The sequence below is a fragment of the Sapajus apella genome, unplaced genomic scaffold (assembly GCF_009761245.1).
Source record: "Sapajus apella isolate SASKATOON/1434 unplaced genomic scaffold, GSC_monkey_1.0 scaffold6, whole genome shotgun sequence".
NCBI lineage: Eukaryota > Metazoa > Chordata > Mammalia > Primates > Cebidae > Sapajus > Sapajus apella.
Genome location: NW_022436946.1, coordinates 6,283,871 through 6,301,779, shown reverse-complemented (window position 1 = coordinate 6,301,779; position 17,909 = coordinate 6,283,871). Strand labels below are relative to the sequence as shown.

The window sequence follows — 17,909 nt, the reverse complement described above, 5'->3', positions numbered from 1 at the left end:
ATCTCAGCTCACTGCAGCCTCTGTCTCCTGGGTTCAAGTAATTCTCCTGCCTCAGCCTCCTGAGTAGCTAGAATTATAGGCGACCACCACCACCTGGCTAATTTTTGTGTTTTCAGAAGAGATGGGGTTTCACCATGTTGACCAGGCTGGTCTCGAACTCCTGACCTCAGGTGATCCACCCACCTATGCCTGGGATTACAAGCAAGAGCCACCGCGCCTGGCGGGGACTTTTTGTTTCTAGCCACTTTAGCCTGCCTAAAATTTCTTTTGAGAAATAGCATTTTGAAAACAATATAAGAAATTCATGCTTATTGTAGAAGATGCTGGAAAATGGAGGGAAAAGAATTTTTAAAGATCATAATTCCACCACCTTAACGTAACCACTATTGATTTTTTTTTTCTTTTAATACTCTTCCTTCTCTGTTTTTCTTTTGTCAAACCTAGAATCATGGTCTCTACAGTTACACATCCTGATTTTTTTTTTTTCACCTATCCCACTTTGAATATTTTCCTATGGCAGAAGAGTTTCTTTGGAAACATAGTATCATATCACAGGAATACAACATAAATCATTTAGTTGATTTCCTGATGGTGAGCAAGTAGAGTGCCTCTAATTGTTTGCTATATTGAATAAGTCTTGTTCATGGACAGTAGCTCCGACTTACATTGAACACTCTTCCACACCCTTTGCATGTGAACTCATTTAATTCTCGCAATAGCATGAGGAGGTCTGCTCTTTATATCTCTATTTTACAGATGAGGAAAGCACAGAGAGGTTAAGCAACATAGACGAGCAACTTAATAGGAGGGGCAGAGCTTTTTGCCAAAGCTCTATATGCTTTGGAATAAATGGGTCCAAAAATATAAATATTAAGGCTGTTGATACATATTTGGAATGGTTTTAGAAAAAGATGTGGCTCTTCTTACATTCCTAAAAGATTCTAATGTTCAGTTGGGGAATGAATGTATAGCCTAGTCAGCAAATATATACCGGTGGCTGTTTTCTGGAGGCTTTTGTTTGTATGACTGATGAATGTACTGGAAGGTACTGCCAAGAAGCTGCTTCTCCCAGATCTTTGTACAGAGACTAATGTTACTATGAGCACGTAGTTCTGGGATTTAGACCTGCATTGCTTTGTATATTTAGCAGTGGACTGCATTTGTACAGCTTTGCTGGTAAGAGCTCTACTTTACTTACAGAGCCCGTGGGTTTGTATCAAGTTAAACATCTTACCTGCACCAGCATTCCATTCTTTACCTAATTTAGTTGTGTAGCAAATCTACCGTGCATGAAAGTGTCAGTTGTGGATTCTTTGGCAGAAGTAAAATCTGTTTATGTTTCAGTAAAACTTACGCTGAAAGCTCTTTCTATTCCTATGTCCTTTGAAAGCTTAATTCACAATTTCCTTGTTATTGCTCCTTCATAAAACATTGAGTAGAAAGGACAGAGGAAACATATTCCTTTTTTATTTTTTAACAAAAAAAGAACCTCTGAGAATCCTTTCCCCTACAATGTGGCAAAACTAAACCAAGCTATGGTGTGCCACACATAAACTTGTGTCTCTCCATACGTGACAGTGCCGCTGGGCTCAAGGGAAGAATACTGTTTGTGGAATGAATCCATTTATGATGTAAATAACCCCAAGCAGGGAAGGCAGCTTAAGCTTCCATAAGGCTTAGCAAAATCTTCTCGTATGAGAACTAGCAAAGAATTTGAAGATACAAAATATCAGGGTCCATTTTGAAAGCTGGGGCAGTAGCAGAGGGGATGTCGAGAGTCCTGGTGTATAAAGGGTGGGTCACCTGAGGTGCAGTCCAAAGTCCTTGAGCAAACAGAGGGTAGGGGCAGAGGAGAGAAAGCACCTGAGGCAACCCCTGTTTTTCTTTGGTTCAGGCCAGAGAGTGGGTATTTGTCTATAGCTTCCCCACCCTCACTGTCCTCCCATCACACTCCCCTACCGCCCACCAAAAAGAAAAAAAATCGAAACTTTTGAACCCATGTGGGGATTTCACAATCATGTCTTTTTTTCTTGGTAATGTTCTGCTTTGACATAATAACAAATCTGTTTATGTTTGCAAAGGATTAGCTATGGACCCTGCTTCTGGAGCAAAACTCAGACAAGGATTAAGTAAATCTTCTAAAAAAGATTAACTCCTAGAAGCCAGGTAAGAAAAAAATATATCACCTTTAATCCAGATGTTGCTGACCAGTTAATGACTTTTAAGAGAATGGATGCATAGCAGGCAGACTGAAGAAACATTTGGGCAAACTCTGAGTTAACAAAATGTATGCTCTTGAAACTGACTCTTCTGTTAAACATACAGTTTGAAGAGGATATTCAGTTTTTGATTCACGACTTAATAGGAAAGGGAATGATCCCTCACTTTTGACCTGGCAGGTTACTGCCTTGTCCCTTTTTCTAAGCACCTTACTCTCAAAAACACAGTCCCCTGAGAGTGTGAATTATTTGCAAAACAATTAAAAGTCTAAAGAACGCTATGTTGTTACTTAGCATTCTCAGTGTGGGAACAATGACTTTCTAAAATAAACGCCTCTTCTTTCTGCTTTCAGACGGGCTGCTCCCTGAAACCCATCAGCCTGGATGGCTGCATACCCAGGAATGCCACCTAAGGGGAAGGAATGTAGATGTGATGTCTGTTTATACACCCTTGATTCTTCTTGAAGCATCACTTAGAACAAGTAAAACTAGCTTCAAATTTTTATTTACTCCCTTTGAAATATTCAAAACAAAACCACTAAACACATCGATCGTATAATGCATTATTCAAATTCACTTGAAGTTTTTTTAATTGGACATTTGATGGGTTTTTAAAGACAATGTTGCTTTGACATTAGAACCTTTTTAGTAGACTAGTAATTGGAGTACTAACATTATTTACTAGGAAAATCTTTTTTTAACTAGCTTCATTTTGCATATATTGGCATCTAGTATTGTAGTTATGATGCTTAAATGTTTATGTATATACTGTGTAGAATTGTCTTACATATACCAGTCACAGACCATGTTTAGGGGGAAACACTGGATGAGAAATCTTCCATCCTGTGGAAAGAATGTTCTCAGTGGCCTCAAGCCATTTATTTATCATGGCTAAAGCAGAAGCCATCTGTTCATTTCTTTAGCATTGAATTATACAGAGCTCTGCTCTGTTGGGAGGTGACTCTCCCTTCTCTTTGCAGTCTTTTTTTTTTTTTTTTTTGGAGACAGGATCTCACTCTGTCACCCAAGTTGGAGTCAAGTGGAGCGATCTCGGCTCAAGCAATACCTCCCACCTCAGCCTCCCAGGTAGCTGGGAACACACAGGCTTGCACCATCACAACCGGCTAATTTTTAAATATTTTTTGTAGACATGGGGTTTCATTGTTGGCCAGGCTAGTCTTGAGCTCAAGAACTTGAACTCTTGAGCTCAAGCCATCTGCTTACCTTGGCCTCCCAAGGTGCTGGGATTACCGGCATGAGCCACTGTGCCCAGCCTCTTTGCAATCTTAAGGGTCAATAGACCTCTTTTTGTAGAGTTAGTTATACTTGTACTTTTAAATTCAAGAACTTTTTCTTAACCTCATAAAATTTTAATTAGGACAATTAAACCATTTATTTCTGTCCAAATTTAAGTAGAATATCTGAAATTCTTATGGTCTGTAATTTGGGGACTAAACTCCAAATGCTATGTTCTGTGTTCAGGAAAATCAAGTATGTGTTGTGGAACTGACAGGTGACAGTAGTAAGCCATGTAAAAGTATCTGTGGAAGCTTCTAGAAATGGATCTTGGGAGGTTTTAGTTGAGATGAGCTACTCGTCTTTCCCCTTGTGCCCTAGGAGATTGCTTTCCATCTGAGAACAAAGAGAGGGGATATGGGAACCGACTTAAACATCCCAGAGCAGTGGACTCCTTCTAATGGAATAATTTATGTATCACTTTGTCTCATTTCCTCCCCACAGGTTCCACTGTAGTTTAAAGACTCAAGTCTGTCTGGCAGCTGGGTCTCACAGATTAAGCTTCCTTCTCAGTGCCAACCCTGGGTAGCTGTTTGCCCCTTACACTGTCATCAGCATCATTGTTAAGGACTGTGGGTGGGTCAGGGTTTCTCGCATTTGACCAATGGGCTTCTTGGATAGACAAACAAGCTTGTCTTTCCTTTCTTTACCTACCCTCAACCTATTTTGGGGTAAAACAAAAAGAAACAGGTGTGTCAGATATAAGGGGCACAATACTTTAAGGAAATCCCAATAAGAAATAAGTAAATTTCTAATTTGGCTAGAAATTAATGGTAAACACCATGTAAAAGTGGATCATCACAGCCCAAATTAGACTAAACTCCTCTGGTAGACATATTCTAATCTATACATTCGAAATAAATGATGTCGCATTAAAGAATGATTTAAAATAGTTTTTAGAAATAAGATCTTAGTGCTATGAATTTAACTGAAGCATATAAAAACTTCTATCTTAACTCATAATTATTATTTTACTCAAAAAAAGTAAAGTTCCTAATAGATGCTCAGTAGAGGTCAGAACAGTAGTTTCCATGGGGGTAGTAATGACCAGGAGGGGGCATGAGGGAGCCAGCTCGGAGCCGGAAGTGTTTTCTATCTTGATCTAAGTGTATGCAGTTCATGTTGACACAGGTGGAGCTGTATGAGAAATTAATTAGTCAAGCCAAATTGCACGATTTGAAAACTTTATTAAATGCAAGATATATGTTTATGGAAAAAGCCTCTAAAAACAAAAGATAATGGAGCTTTAAAAAAGGTTAAGTGTTACATCTTTAAAACTCATTAATACGATAGCAAATTAAAGAGATTATAGTTACATTGTAAAACATAATCTTCTTTGAATAAAAGCTAATAATGACTTAAACTGATGAATTACAAAAGCACTTATTTATTGGTGATTAAAAACAATACTTAAGAACTTAGGCAGCTTGAGTAGTAGTTTAAGCTAGACAGAGCAAAGAAAATTCTTAATATATATATATATATATTTAATTCCAGTAATATTTTCTTAAATTCCTGTTAAAAATATAATCAATATTATAGTCAGCAAAATGCCTTTGACTGACGCCTGGATTATTTTACCACTTAACCTGGTTACACAGTGATTTTTTTTTCTGTCAGATGTAACTGACAACCAGTTTTGTCTTTAAGATAAATGAAGTGATAACTTACATTGCAGCATCTTGTGAAAAATATTCAGACTACATTTAAAATGCTTCTGTAAAATGGAGAACTCTATTGCTCCACAAGAAATTGTATATGCAAAACTACAGGTTGGCTATGGTAATAGTAACTAAACTACATCCAACCCTGAAGGTAGAAAAATCCCTGAAAAGAAATACACAGCCTAGTTATAATATGCCATATAAAGGTTATTTTCTTATTTTTAAAATTCTCCCAATTTGGAGAAATCCACACCTTTCCATAGTTCCCTTACTAGGCAGTGCCACACAAAGTTATTTAGTTAACATTATGATGAGCATGGCTTACAATAAATTCCATATGACAAACACTTATATATAGCAGCCGTCATTTTGGATGTTGGTTATGACAATATTTGCAGTTTGATTACAGAACACGCATTCGTTAAATTTGGTACAAAGCATGAACACTCAAGACAGATTGGCACAATACATGCAGTTTGAGAATTCTCTCATCTCAAGCCAGTCATCACTGAATAAGCCATAGTCCCAGTCCTGTTTTCCAAATCTTTCTCGTGTTGTAACTGACATTTAAAACGCTTCTCAAAACAACTTCCAGAATACGAAAAATACACTTTAGAAATCAGTTATCTGAATGCATGATGGAAATGAGGCAGGATGGCAGAGCCAGTGCCAGCTGAGAACACATGGGGGATGGGGGGCAGGGGGAGCTGACCCAGGCTCACAGTGCCCACAGCAATTTGGGGTTCCTGCTGCTGCTGCCCCAGACAACTTAATCTGTGGGGCAGAGATTCCCCAGGCCCCAGGGGGAGAGTGCTATTCCCAAAGGTATTTTGGGTAGCAGGCGGGGGCAGCTGCCAGAAGCTCAACAGTGGGGACAGGTCCAGAGAGGCAGGTATTGTTAGGTTCACAGCATCTGCAGGCAGCTCCTTGGGCAGGCTTATTTTACCAGCATTGCCCTTAGCCAGATCAAAACCTGGGTTGAGCTTTTGAGGTGACTGAGGCTCTTGCAGAGGCAAGTCCTCAAACAAACTGATATTGCAAAAACCTTTAGTATCTGCCTTGAGGGGCAGGCTTGCAAGTGGGGCATATGAGGTAGAAGTGGTGGCATACTTGTGATTGGGAAGGGGAGGTGGAGGAGAGCCAGGGGCTACCGAGGGATGGAGGGAGGCCAGGGACTCTGGCAGCGGCTGCATAGGCTGGGCAGCTTGTTCTGGGGGCCCAAAGGTGAGGCTATGGACCTCAGGTGGCAAGCTACTTGCAAGCCCGTTCTGGGCAGAAGCTCCTAAAGAGAAAGGAGACAAGGCAGCAGCCTTCAGTTGGAATGAAGGCGAGATGGTATGGAAGGTGCTCAGAAGGTCTCCGTTCTGCAGGCTCTCTTTCATCAGCTCCTGTGAGTGGGTCTTCTTGGTATGCCGGGTGAGGTGATCCTTGCGCCCAAATCTCTGGGCACAGAACTGGCACAGGAAGTCCTTGCATCCTGTGTGGACCACCAAGTGGCGTCGCACATCCTTCCGGGTGTAGAAGCATCTTTCGCAGTGGTCGCATTGGTGCTTCTTTTCCTTGGTTCCACTAGGGGGCTTCTCTTCTGCATGGGATTTGAGGTGATCCAGCAGCACCTCGGTGCTCCCTAGCTCCAGGGCACAGACCCCACAGGTGAGGTCGCCACTGCTGGCCGCATGCAGGGCCAGGTGCCTCTTATAGCCCAGCAGGGTGTGATACTTCTTCCCGCACTCATCACACCCATAGGCCATTTTGTTGGGGTCGTGGGTCTGGAGGTGGTTTTTCAGGTGATCTTTCCGGTTGAATGTCTTCCCACAGTAAACGCACCGGTGAGATTTCTGAGGAGAATGGGTCGCCATGTGCCTAGAAGCAGAAGGAGAAATTTCGCAATAGAGAGCTGTTTTAAGGGATGAAGAAAGGTGTAGAAACACTATTATATCTAAGTGTTGATAGTCTTCTCTGGGTCTTGGTATAATTTTCAAAATTCTTTTCTATATTTTCCAAATATATAAACTTTCATGATTAAAAAAAGCAAGCCGTACTAAAGACATAATGCTTCTTTTGCACCTATAAAACGTTTTTGGAGACAGGATCTGACTCTTTCCCACGCTGGAGTGCAGTGGTGCATCATGGCTCACTGCCACTTCAACCTCCTGAGCTCAAGCAATCTTCCCACCTTCGCCTCTCAAGTAGCTGGGGCAACAGTCACACACCACCAGGCCTGGCTAATTTTTTTTTTTTTCCATTCCTTAATTTTTTTGTAGAGACAATGTCTCAATATGCCTATGCTGGTCTCAAACTCCTGGGCTCAATTGATCCTCCTGCCTTGGCCTCCCAAAGTGTTGGGACTACAGACACAAGTCACCGTGCCTGGCCAGAATATTCTTTAAGAAAACATGTTTTCTTAATGTATACAGATTTCTAAACAAAGTATGCAAGTATTTAAAAATATGTGACCATGAAAAATCTTTTTCAGAAAGGGGTTAAAGGGGTCTTTTATATGCTTTGGAAATTCAAGTGACTCAATTTGCCTGCTACCCAGAACTGTGTAACGCCCCAGTTTTGGGTTATTGTTTCTAGTTCTGATGTTTCTATTGATTGTGACAAAAAGTTCAGGCCATGGACATATAACTCTTAAGAGCCTCTTTAAAAACCCATCCTTAAGAAAAGTGTCTAATAGGACCCCGAACTTCAGCCCACTGCCTGTGCTCTCAGCCCCAGCCTCTGCCCACCATGAGATCTCACCACTGTCTTGATTTTCTTCATTCAATGCTTGCCTATCAGCTCTCATCTCCAATGTTACTACCAGTCTCCATTACCTCAAATTTTCCCTCGAAGACACCTTCAACTCACTTCTTGAAGGTCACTGGTAATTTAATTGATGAAATTCAAACAGACTTTTTTCTTTAACGACTAAGCTGCTACTCCTAAGAGTTGTAAGTTTTCCTTCAACAAGGACTTCAAGGACAAGTAGTCTGTTTAGTGAATTTGGAATTTCAAAGTAGCTCTTCTATATTTGTAAAGCAGAAATTAGTTATGGAAAGCCATCACAATTCCATCTCTTTCATAGTTCCACTGACCTGCTAACATCTAAACTCAACGTTGGCTTTTAAAAACGCAGTGGGGGCTGGCCACAGTGGCTCACACCTGTAATCCCAGCACTTTGGGAGGCCGAGGCAGGCAGATCACAAGGTCAGGAGATTGAGACCATCCTGGCTAACACGGTGAAACCCCGTCTCTACTAAAAATACAAAAAGTTAGCCGGCCATGGTAGCACATGCCTGTAGTCCCAGCTACTTGGGAGGCTGAGGCAAGAGAATCACTCTGGGAGGTGGAGGTTGCAGGGTTGCAGTGAGCTGAGATTGTGCCACTGCACTCCAGCCTGGGCGACAGAGTGAGACTCTGTCTCAAAAAACAAAAAAAACAAAAAACAAAATACTCAGTGGTGTAAGGAAACCCCGAGTCTGTCATCTTTAAGCTCTAAAAAGGTTCATTTTAATAACTAAAACACCAAGCACTAATGTTAGTATCTCCTATAAAACAGAATCCTTAATTACAACTTGTAGCTTCATATCCTTCAGGGCAGTTAGCTCCTTTAGGGATTTTGTCATGAGAGGCTAAAGCTTGTCCTGACAATTTAAGTGCAGTCCTACACTGTGAGCTTTTACGTTAGATACTAAAGAATTTCTAAGAACTCATTCCATAAAAGAGATAGGATCTCTTTAAGACAGTATGTTTAAGTCAAAAGTATACTTAATTATACCTTTTAGCCAACATCTGCCCTATACTGTTTATTCCTGCTCCTTTTGTGGAGCCAGAATTGGTGAGGGGTCTACAATAGCCGCTGTTGGGTGGAGGCCCCTACTAAGAGGCCTGCTGGAAGCCAGTTCCAAAAACATAAAGCTGATCTGGATCAAACTGGCATTTTCTTAAAAATAAAGTAAAACCTCATACCTCCCTGCTCTCTCTCTTCAAAAAAAAGTCTGCTGTGTGAATCCCTTCCCTTCCCTCCAAGACACCATGGCTTGTTTGCACATAACAGGATAATATGGTGGGTGCCGTAAGGCAGGGACAGGAACCAATACAATGGGCATCTGAGAAACCAGATTGTGCAGACGTCTCCACATTCTAGGTCTATCTAAATAAATGCACAGGTTGGAGAAAGGGTTTTAGAGCACGTTAGAGAGTGAATAGCCATGTTGTTCTAAATAAATAAATATGAGGGGGGCTGGCTTACACACTTGGTATTTGAACCTATTCTTTGGCCCAGTACTGTTGAATGAGACCCCACAGCTAGGGGTCAGTTTGTGCCTCTCTTTCCTTTCATTATAGAGGATTTTCATCTGATTTGATTTCATTGATCATGCGTGGGTAGATCAATGCAGGTTAACGACTCTGCACCTGGTTTATTTCCTACCCACTCTTTCCTGTCCTAGACCCATACTACCTATAAGTGGGCACAGGCTGACACCCCAGTAGTATTTGAGCAAGACCACCGCCTTCCAAACTTCACTAGCTCCCCCCGCCCCACGCTTCTGAAATTTCCTGACTCTTTCCCTTGCCTGGCATCTACTTCTTTCCCTTTTAATTTATCTCTTTCTTACTTGTGCAACAATCCTGATCTAGAACATTATCATCTTATAGCTGAAATTACGTCAATGACTTGTTTCTTTCCCTCAAATTTTTTGTCTTACCTCATAACCCATGAAAACAGCTCTAGTATGTCCTAGAGTCCGTACCCAATGCCACTGTCTTTGGGTATCGTCTGGATCACGGTCAGTGATCTCAGAATTCTTTAGGGGTTGATTCTTCACATTTGGAATTCCAACCTTGCCAAATCATCTTTTCTTGCCTGTTGTTGTCTCTATCTAACTGGTTTCATTATTTGCTGTACTGGGACCCACATTCTGTTTTCTGGTTATGCAAGTCAGTTATTTTCTCCTTCAACCTCTGCTTATAAAATAGAGCTTATGTTGCAATTGATAGCAAACAGGATGGAATGGTGCCTCATTATCATTTTTCTTAAAGCAAATCCAAAAGCATCCTGCCATCTCGCACTCTTCCATTCCTTTATGATATCACTGCTTCAGGCAAGAGAGGCAAGAAATGTTGGGGGCTGGGGAAGGGAAGGTGGTTCTTAAGTACCCTGACTGCTTCCCTTTTTTGCCTCTCTTTATGCCCTTAACTGAACAAGCCATTTTCCTTGCTCAGAACAACTATGTTCTAAACATGACTTAAGACTTCTTTTTCAGTGCAGTTTACCATAGTAAAGTATTTCTCAGAACATGCGGGGGACTGACTGTACTGCCGTCCTACCCAAATAAACATGTATTCAAGTCCTGCGACCCACCCTATACTTTTCACACACATGTCCAGCATGTGTGTATAAAAAGTCAGCTTTCAGTATACACAGGTTTCACATCCTGCAAATACTGTACTTTCAATCTGCATTTGGTCGAAAAAAATTCATATATAAGCAGACCTATGCAGCTCAAACTCATGTTGTTCAAGGGTCAACTGTAATCCCAACAGTTCTACTCCACTAATTCTGCTTTTCTAAACATTTATCCTTCTATGTGTTTCGGTCTTTATCCACAGTTTTAGTGTCCTCGCTGTGGCGCAGGTGTAGCCAGGGGTGCCCTCATGTTTGGGTAAGGATGCTTACCCCACACACAAGCAAGAAGCTTCATGCAAAACACGGAGCCCTGCAGCAAAATCATGCACGTGATAGGCACTCAATACTTCTACTTGTGACAGCTGGAGGGAGGCCATGTACAGAGGACACTTGAATTTTAAAATATCTAAGCATTTACAGGCTAATTTTTAAAACCAACTTATTATATTTCATTATGTATCACAGTGGTATTCTTAAGGGCCAGGAGCATAATTTGTATCTTTTCAAGTCCTTCAAGTGCCTTCCTCCAGGGTCACTCCAAGATTTAATAATGTGGTCTGTAGTAGTACCACTCAAATGGAAAGTCTCACTTGCTAAAACCTGGCTCTCTCCAGGCATTTGTATGTGGACAAAGTTGAAACTTTTTTATTTCATAAAATTAAAGGCAAATGGTGCATTTCCCTTCACCAGTATCAAACGCAGCACGTGTGAGTGGGCGCTCTGTGTGTGTGGCTCTGAGTGGACACAGACACAACACACACCATGCTCATTACCAGTCCCAGCACCCTGCAGCGCAGCCACTGCGTGTCCGCGGAGTCTTTCCTGTGATAGTGAAAAGATCCCCTGGGGCAGAAACTACACCTACTACATTCATTTCCCTCATGGAAGCAGGTACCTAACAGGCATTCAATAAATAATTCAGATTAAATGTAATTTTTTTCAAGACTCAAAAATAGTGGTTTTTATCCTTTCTTGCACCAGGGATGTCTTTAAAACTCTGATGAGATGCACCTGCCTCTGCCCCTGCATACCCACCTGAACTCCACTTACTAGGGTGGCTTTCCACCCTCACTGAGAAACTGTGTTCCAAAAACTCATGCTTGGGTTGTCTCCTCCCAGCTGTACTCTCAGGACCTGGCCCAGCCCCTTGCATTTCATCCCTAGACTCTGACAGCAGGTTTCAAATCAGCCTATGTGCCACTTCCTCAAATTATCAGAGTCCTCTGTCTAGAATACTAAACAAATCATATTACCTCACTACTTACACACCTGAATGAGACAAACCCTCTCAGATAGAGGTGAGGCCTGCTATACATGGTTTCCTTCCTGCCTGCACTTTGAGCCTCGCCTGCCCCTCCTTGGGTAGTACCCTCGGTACATGGGTGCTTTAAGGCCAAGACTTATGCTTTCCCAGAACCTCCGCTCTGCCTCCTCCTCTTTCATTGTGTCACAGGTTAAGATTGCCCCCATCTGAGAAGCCTTCCCAAGTTTCTTCAAGCAGTGAGAACAACTTCTTCCACCTGCATAGCTCTGTCAAAGCACTGAGGTTGCATTTTAATTGGTTTCCTATTTCTCTAGCCATGGGGAGAGGCCTGGTATATTGTAGGTACACAAGAAATCTCTGCTGAAAGAATGAACTGACACTGCACAACAGGACTGTCACACACAACCACAGGAATCACGGGATGCAGCTCCAAAGAATCCCTCAAAGGCTAAAATCCCAGGTCCCTTTCCCCTTGCATCGTGGTCTGGGAGCTGGAAAAGCCATTCAAATGTACTTGTAAAAGCGCATACCTTTGCTACAGCCTCTCACCTCATCAATTTATATCTGGAAACAAAGGCTTTGCCACAATCAGGCTGCAAGCACTTGTACGGCCGCTCCCTGGAGTGGGAATAATTGTGAATCGTGAACTTCTCCAGGGTGAGGAAGGTCTTGCCACATAATTGGCAGGGAAACGTGGCCATGGGCTTTGCTTCTCACAACTTTCTTTTCAGATGTGCTGACCAAACGCTGTGCCATTTAAGCACAAACAGAAGGATGGTGCTGGCACATCAGCAGAGCCCCTGCAGCTGAACTCCCGACCACGGGAGAGGCAGCATCGTGGACCTGGTTCTACCCAGACATGGGCCTCTCAGCTGTCACTAGCTTTGTTTCCTGCTTTCACACATCCCAGTTTATATGCAGTCTCAAGCTTGGGAAAGAAAGTCTGAGGCACAGGTGCGATTCAGGAGCAGAAAGGTAATGAGCATCACTATAGCTGGGACATGTCGTGGGTCCCCGGATTGCTGTGGAGAGAGAGAGAAGAGGAACAGTTTTCTTGCATTAGCCATTTGAAAACAATGCTTTTCCTCCCTGACCGCTTCAGAATCAACTACCCACAATCAACATGTTCTTTTAAATGGTGCTCATGGAACACAATTCTTGCTGTGAGAGGGCTTTCTATGTATCAGTCTACACATCTGGCTTCTCAGAGGGTAAGGAATCATCACACTGATGGCCGGTGGAGCACACTTTCCCTCTGATAAGGACAGTTCTTTCCACTGATCCAGTATTATCTATTTCAGGTCAGTGTGAAGCTCAGCTGACCAAAGGAGAAAAAACAAAACAAAACAAACTTCCCTCAGTGTGTTCAAGTGTTTTTACTGGTCCCTAAACAAAAATCACCCACGCTTATTCAAACCATGGGTTCTTCCTCTTCGCTCATTGTTAGTGTAACATTAGTTGCTTATCACACCTGTTTAAACTTCCAGAGGATAAGAGATAATTTGTATACACCTAAGTTAATTTGTTTGTAAGATTACTCTGCAGAAGGGTTGATGTAAACAGAATGTGGGTAAAGCTAGTCTAGTCTAGTTGCACTGATGTGATGAGAAGGGAAAACATTCCCAGGGCACAAAGCTGGTAGCTCAGGAACCAGCTCAGGCCACTTTCAGATTTGTAGGCACCATCCTCTAGTAAGTTCTATTAATCTCTTCCCCTTTGTTCATGGACCTTTCTTCATTCCCTGGACCTTCCCCGGAGGGCTCATTCAGCTACCCACTGGTAGGCCACTTCCAGGAGGCGGGCCTACTGCCTCCTCAAACCCAAATCATTATCACCCTTCTGACTTAGCTGGAGTCACCAAAACCCAAGTTCTTCTTTTTCTACCAACTGGCCATCATTGGAGGAACCTGAAGTGTCTGAGGCTGCATCATGAACAATACTCCACTTACAAGGGTGGCTTTCCACCCACGCTGAGAAACTGTGTTCCAAAAACTTATACTTGGAGATGTCTCCTCTTAGCTTACACTCAGGACTGGGACCAGCACCCCACATTTCCTCCCTGGCCTCTGACAGCAGATTCCAAATCAGCCTACCTGCCACTACCTGCCAGGGTGAAGCCTTGAATCACTACCACCACCCTGTGCTATTCTAGACAGAGTCATTCTCAGGTGGGTAAATGCTCACCTTTCAAGTGCCAATACTTTTAAAAAAAATTTAAGAGTACTATATGCTTAGGTGAAGTACACTTGAGTAGCTTTTGTCCACAGGCCAGCACTTGCTGAACTCTGCCGTAAGCAGGGCACTCACAGTAAACTGCCCAATCGTGACGAGTCTTTAAAGCCTTCCCTGCTCCCTGCAGTCACTCATTTATTGCCATGTCTCTAGAGCTGCTCTGTACTGTTAAAAGTTAATTTTTACTTACCTTTTTGGTTACTTATGAGAAAGTATGAGTCTAACGAGACGCAACTTTATTGTAGTAACAGTTTAAGCCTGTTTAAATATAGCATTACACAGCACATACACATAACCAAACACATATTCCTTTTCTAACCAGCAAAGATTACAGGAAATTTGTAGAGTTCCTCATCTTCTGTTGTAGATGTGTTCAGTGTCTGGACAGAGTTCACAGTGCCAAGCAAATACCCCTCAACATACTGCCCCACCTACTTGGAAACTTGAAAGCTGACTTAGGCACTTTCAGTCAGCACTAATCCAAACCAGGGGACACACAAGTGTCCTCAGCCAGCTCGTTGGCACCAAACCTTCTTTCTGATGGCTTTGAGTCTAGCAGCATGCACAGCCTCTGCAATTAACTGATTTTAACTGATTACCTGTCCTGACTCTGCCCAAACCCCTTTCCCCCAATCCCTGGTTCCCTTTCAGTATTCCAGTTCATGCCTGAGGCCCTACCTTGAGGCATCCTCAACAGCCCCAGTCACAAACAGAGTAACTCCTTCTAGGAATTCTATTCCGCCGGCCGAATTTACTTTGCTAGGTATCACGATCTGTTCTACTTCTCATCCAGCCTAAATCTGGCCATAATACCAGCCCAGCTCTAAAACACACTCATTCACTTGGAACAGCTCTGTGTTCTTTCCATGTCTGTTAAAAAAGACTAACACACACACAGTACGAAGTTTGAAAATCCATCTTTTTCTCCTTCCCTTCATAGCTGAACTCAAAACGACACTCATCCTACTCGTCCTTTCAGAGAAGGAGCTGGTTTGGTGGGGAGGGTTTTGTATTTCACCTACTTAACTCCCTGCATAGACACTTTTTTTCAACTTATCTCAGTAAACTCTCCAACTCTTGCTTTATGAGATGACCAGTATGTCCAATAGAACTTTCTGCAACGATAGAAGTGTCACATATGTGATGGCTACTGAACACTCAAAATGTGCCTCTGAGAAACTGAAATTTTTACTTTATTTAAATTTAATTTAAATTGCCACATCGAGCCAGTGGCTGCTGTCCTGGATGGCACAGGCAGACTCTTGGTTTCCCCATCAAAACAGATGAAGGCAAGGTTGTGCTTTGGACGCAACTGTGCTACTGATTCAGCCTCAGGTGTTTACCCTGAAGCTGTAACTCCAGTCACTTGTTCTATGAATCCAGTGGAAAGATTCCCCAGTTCAAATTCCAGCTTACCCACGTTAACTATGTCCTGAGTTTCCATTTCCTCATGTGATAGCTACCTGATGTATGTAAACAGAATGCTGGGACAATCGACTGGGACAAAATGGATCTGAAAGCACACTGAATCTAAATAAACACCCTACAAATATGCAGCATTCATGAAACACCTGGGATTGAAAGTACTATAGAACCATGTGTCAATGTACAGCTTATGTTCTAACCATTTAGCTATGAGTATAACGGGAAAGAGGCACATTCTCTCCCTATGGATACTACACCATATCAATGATCACACTAGAAGGAAGTGACAGTGTGGAAAAGTGTACAGAAAGGACACGAGGTGGCAAGTAAAAAGCCTGCGTTTTTTATTTCTCAGCAGATGCAAACCTTGACTAATTGCTTACCAAACACACTAGGAGTACAAAGAAAAAAGAAAAAATACTCAATTGAAAAAACTGCCCTTTGGCACTGAATGGAATTTTCCAGATCTCTTTCCAGCCACTTCCTCCCTAGATTTGAAAGGCCAGGAGTCATAGACCTCACCCATACCTACATTTCCCTTGAGACTTCAAATATGAAGGGGACAATCAGAGCTTTAGACATGGCCCTGGTTTACTTCAAGGTGAGGCACATTTCCTTCAACTTCAGGTTTCCCTTCAAACAACAAAGCCTCTCATTTTTATGCTTATTTCATGATATCTTTTCCTAAGGCTTTATCTTGAGTTCCAGGTCTGTGCGTGGGTTTTTTGTTTTTATTTGTTTGATTTTGAGACAAGAGTTTCACTGTTCTTATCCAGGCTGGAGTGCAATGGTGCAATCTCGGCTCACTGCAACCTCCGCCTCCTGGGCTCAAACGATTCTCCTGCCTCAGCCTCCCGAGTAGCAGGGATTACAAGCACCCACCACCGCATCCAGTTAATTTTCTATATTTTTAATAGAGATAGGGTTTCACCGTGTTGACTAGGTTGGTCTTGAACTCCGGACCTCAAGTGATCTACCTGCCTTGGCCTCCCAAAGTGCTGGGATTACAGACGTGAGCCACTATGCCCGGCCCCAGGTCTGTGTGTTTAATATACTAAGCCTAACACTAAGTGCAAAGATGGTCCTCACAACAAAGTTTGTTATATGATAGTGAATATTATTAAATTTCTTCAGAAAGTCCTTAATGAACTCAAATTCATAGTAATCTTTATCAACGTAACTATGTATTTCTTCAATATGGGCCTTAGAATACAAATATTTGTTTTCATGATATAATAATAAACTTCTGTAAAAATAAGACCATCTTCCCCAACAGGCAATAAACTCTGTGCCTGAAGATCACAGCTTACCTATTGAAACAAAAAAAAAAAACCAACTATATGTGTATATATAACATCTCTCATCACCATGCACTTGATCAGTTCTGGCTGTTTACTGATGATTCTAATCTTTGGTTGAAAACCAATGTGCTTTCTGGCCAACATCTTTAAAACAACTATGACAACTTTATATTATCTGACAAACCACCAGTGATCCTAACGGAACCAATAGAGCGACGGTCCTGATGAGAGTCAGTCTGTTCTGTGACTTGACATAGAGATTGCATTTGAGTCTTAAATACAGTGCTGAACTTCAACACCTGTTACCCTGGAGAGATAGTAAGTCTTACCCCCAAAACATCTCAGGACATAATTTTCAGTCCCCTTGATTCTAAAAATACTGAGTGAGTGATACAGATCTGCGAGGATGCCAAGAAGGCTTGTGCCATCTGCTTCGTTCTCCTCATGTTGATTATTTTGGGGATGAGAGAGGAGCAGACTGGAAGAAGAACATATATATATATGGTAACAGCTAAGAAAGACTGTGTTCCCAGGGGACTGGGGCATACGATGGTGGAGGGGGAAGTCAGACACAAGTGTAGTTCCAAGACTTCCCCAATGCTACATAACAGAATCATCTGATGCAGCACAACTGTTTTACAACATTCTGAAAATAAACCAGGACTTCTGGCTTCAACTTCCATTGTCCTCAGTGACACAACACAAGGACCATTTCTGAGATGAAACTGAATTTCCACTTTTGGTCTTCCAACATGGGTGTTTTTCTCAATATCAGAGACTGAATTCTGTTAACACAGTGACTAAGCTCTTACTTTCTAAGAAATGAGGCTTAAGAGGAACAAGAAAGGCAAAGTGAAATATTTCTCTAATATTCAGAGAGAAAATTGAGAAAGCTGTCCAGATGACTATACCACAGCTTTGGAACATCAAATCCACATCTTAGCCAGAACATCTGAAAAGAGACAGGGTGTGTTCTATTTACACATAGTGTAATATCTGGTTAAAGATGGCCAATTGCACAAAAGCATGTAGCTTCAGTCTCTCCAAAAATTCTACTAAAACAGTAATAGTGGGATTTTTCTAAAACACAGCCTAATATAAAAGGGAGAAAAC

The 17,909-nt window shown here is 42.0% G+C and overlaps 2 protein-coding genes across 19 annotated transcripts in view; one reads left to right on the top strand and one right to left on the bottom strand.

Moving 5' to 3' along the window:
• Window positions 1–2,778, top strand: part of ZC2HC1B (zinc finger C2HC-type containing 1B) — a 53,433-nt gene extending 50,655 nt beyond the window's left edge. Inside the window, exons 6-7 of the mRNA XM_032274563.1 lie at window positions 2,082–2,166; window positions 2,573–2,778. Of these exons, the coding sequence (XP_032130454.1) occupies window positions 2,082–2,152 (71 nt within the window). The 3' untranslated portion in view covers window positions 2,153–2,166; window positions 2,573–2,778. The remainder of the gene's footprint in view (window positions 1–2,081; window positions 2,167–2,572) is intronic.
• A 1,904-nt stretch (window positions 2,779–4,682) lies between these two features.
• Window positions 4,683–17,909, bottom strand: part of PLAGL1 (PLAG1 like zinc finger 1) — a 68,580-nt gene continuing 55,353 nt past the window's right edge. For 11 of the 18 annotated variants that reach the window (XM_032274545.1, XM_032274551.1, XM_032274547.1 and 8 more), the window contains 2 exons: window positions 12,388–12,860; window positions 4,683–7,042 (listed from right to left, as the gene is read on the bottom strand). In XM_032274545.1, the coding sequence (XP_032130436.1) occupies window positions 5,803–7,042; window positions 12,388–12,539 (1,392 nt within the window). In that variant the 5' untranslated portion in view covers window positions 12,540–12,860 and the 3' untranslated portion in view covers window positions 4,683–5,802. The remainder of the gene's footprint in view (window positions 7,043–12,387; window positions 12,861–17,909) is intronic. The other 7 variants (XM_032274559.1, XM_032274557.1, XM_032274558.1 and 4 more) reach the window with 1 other exon arrangement.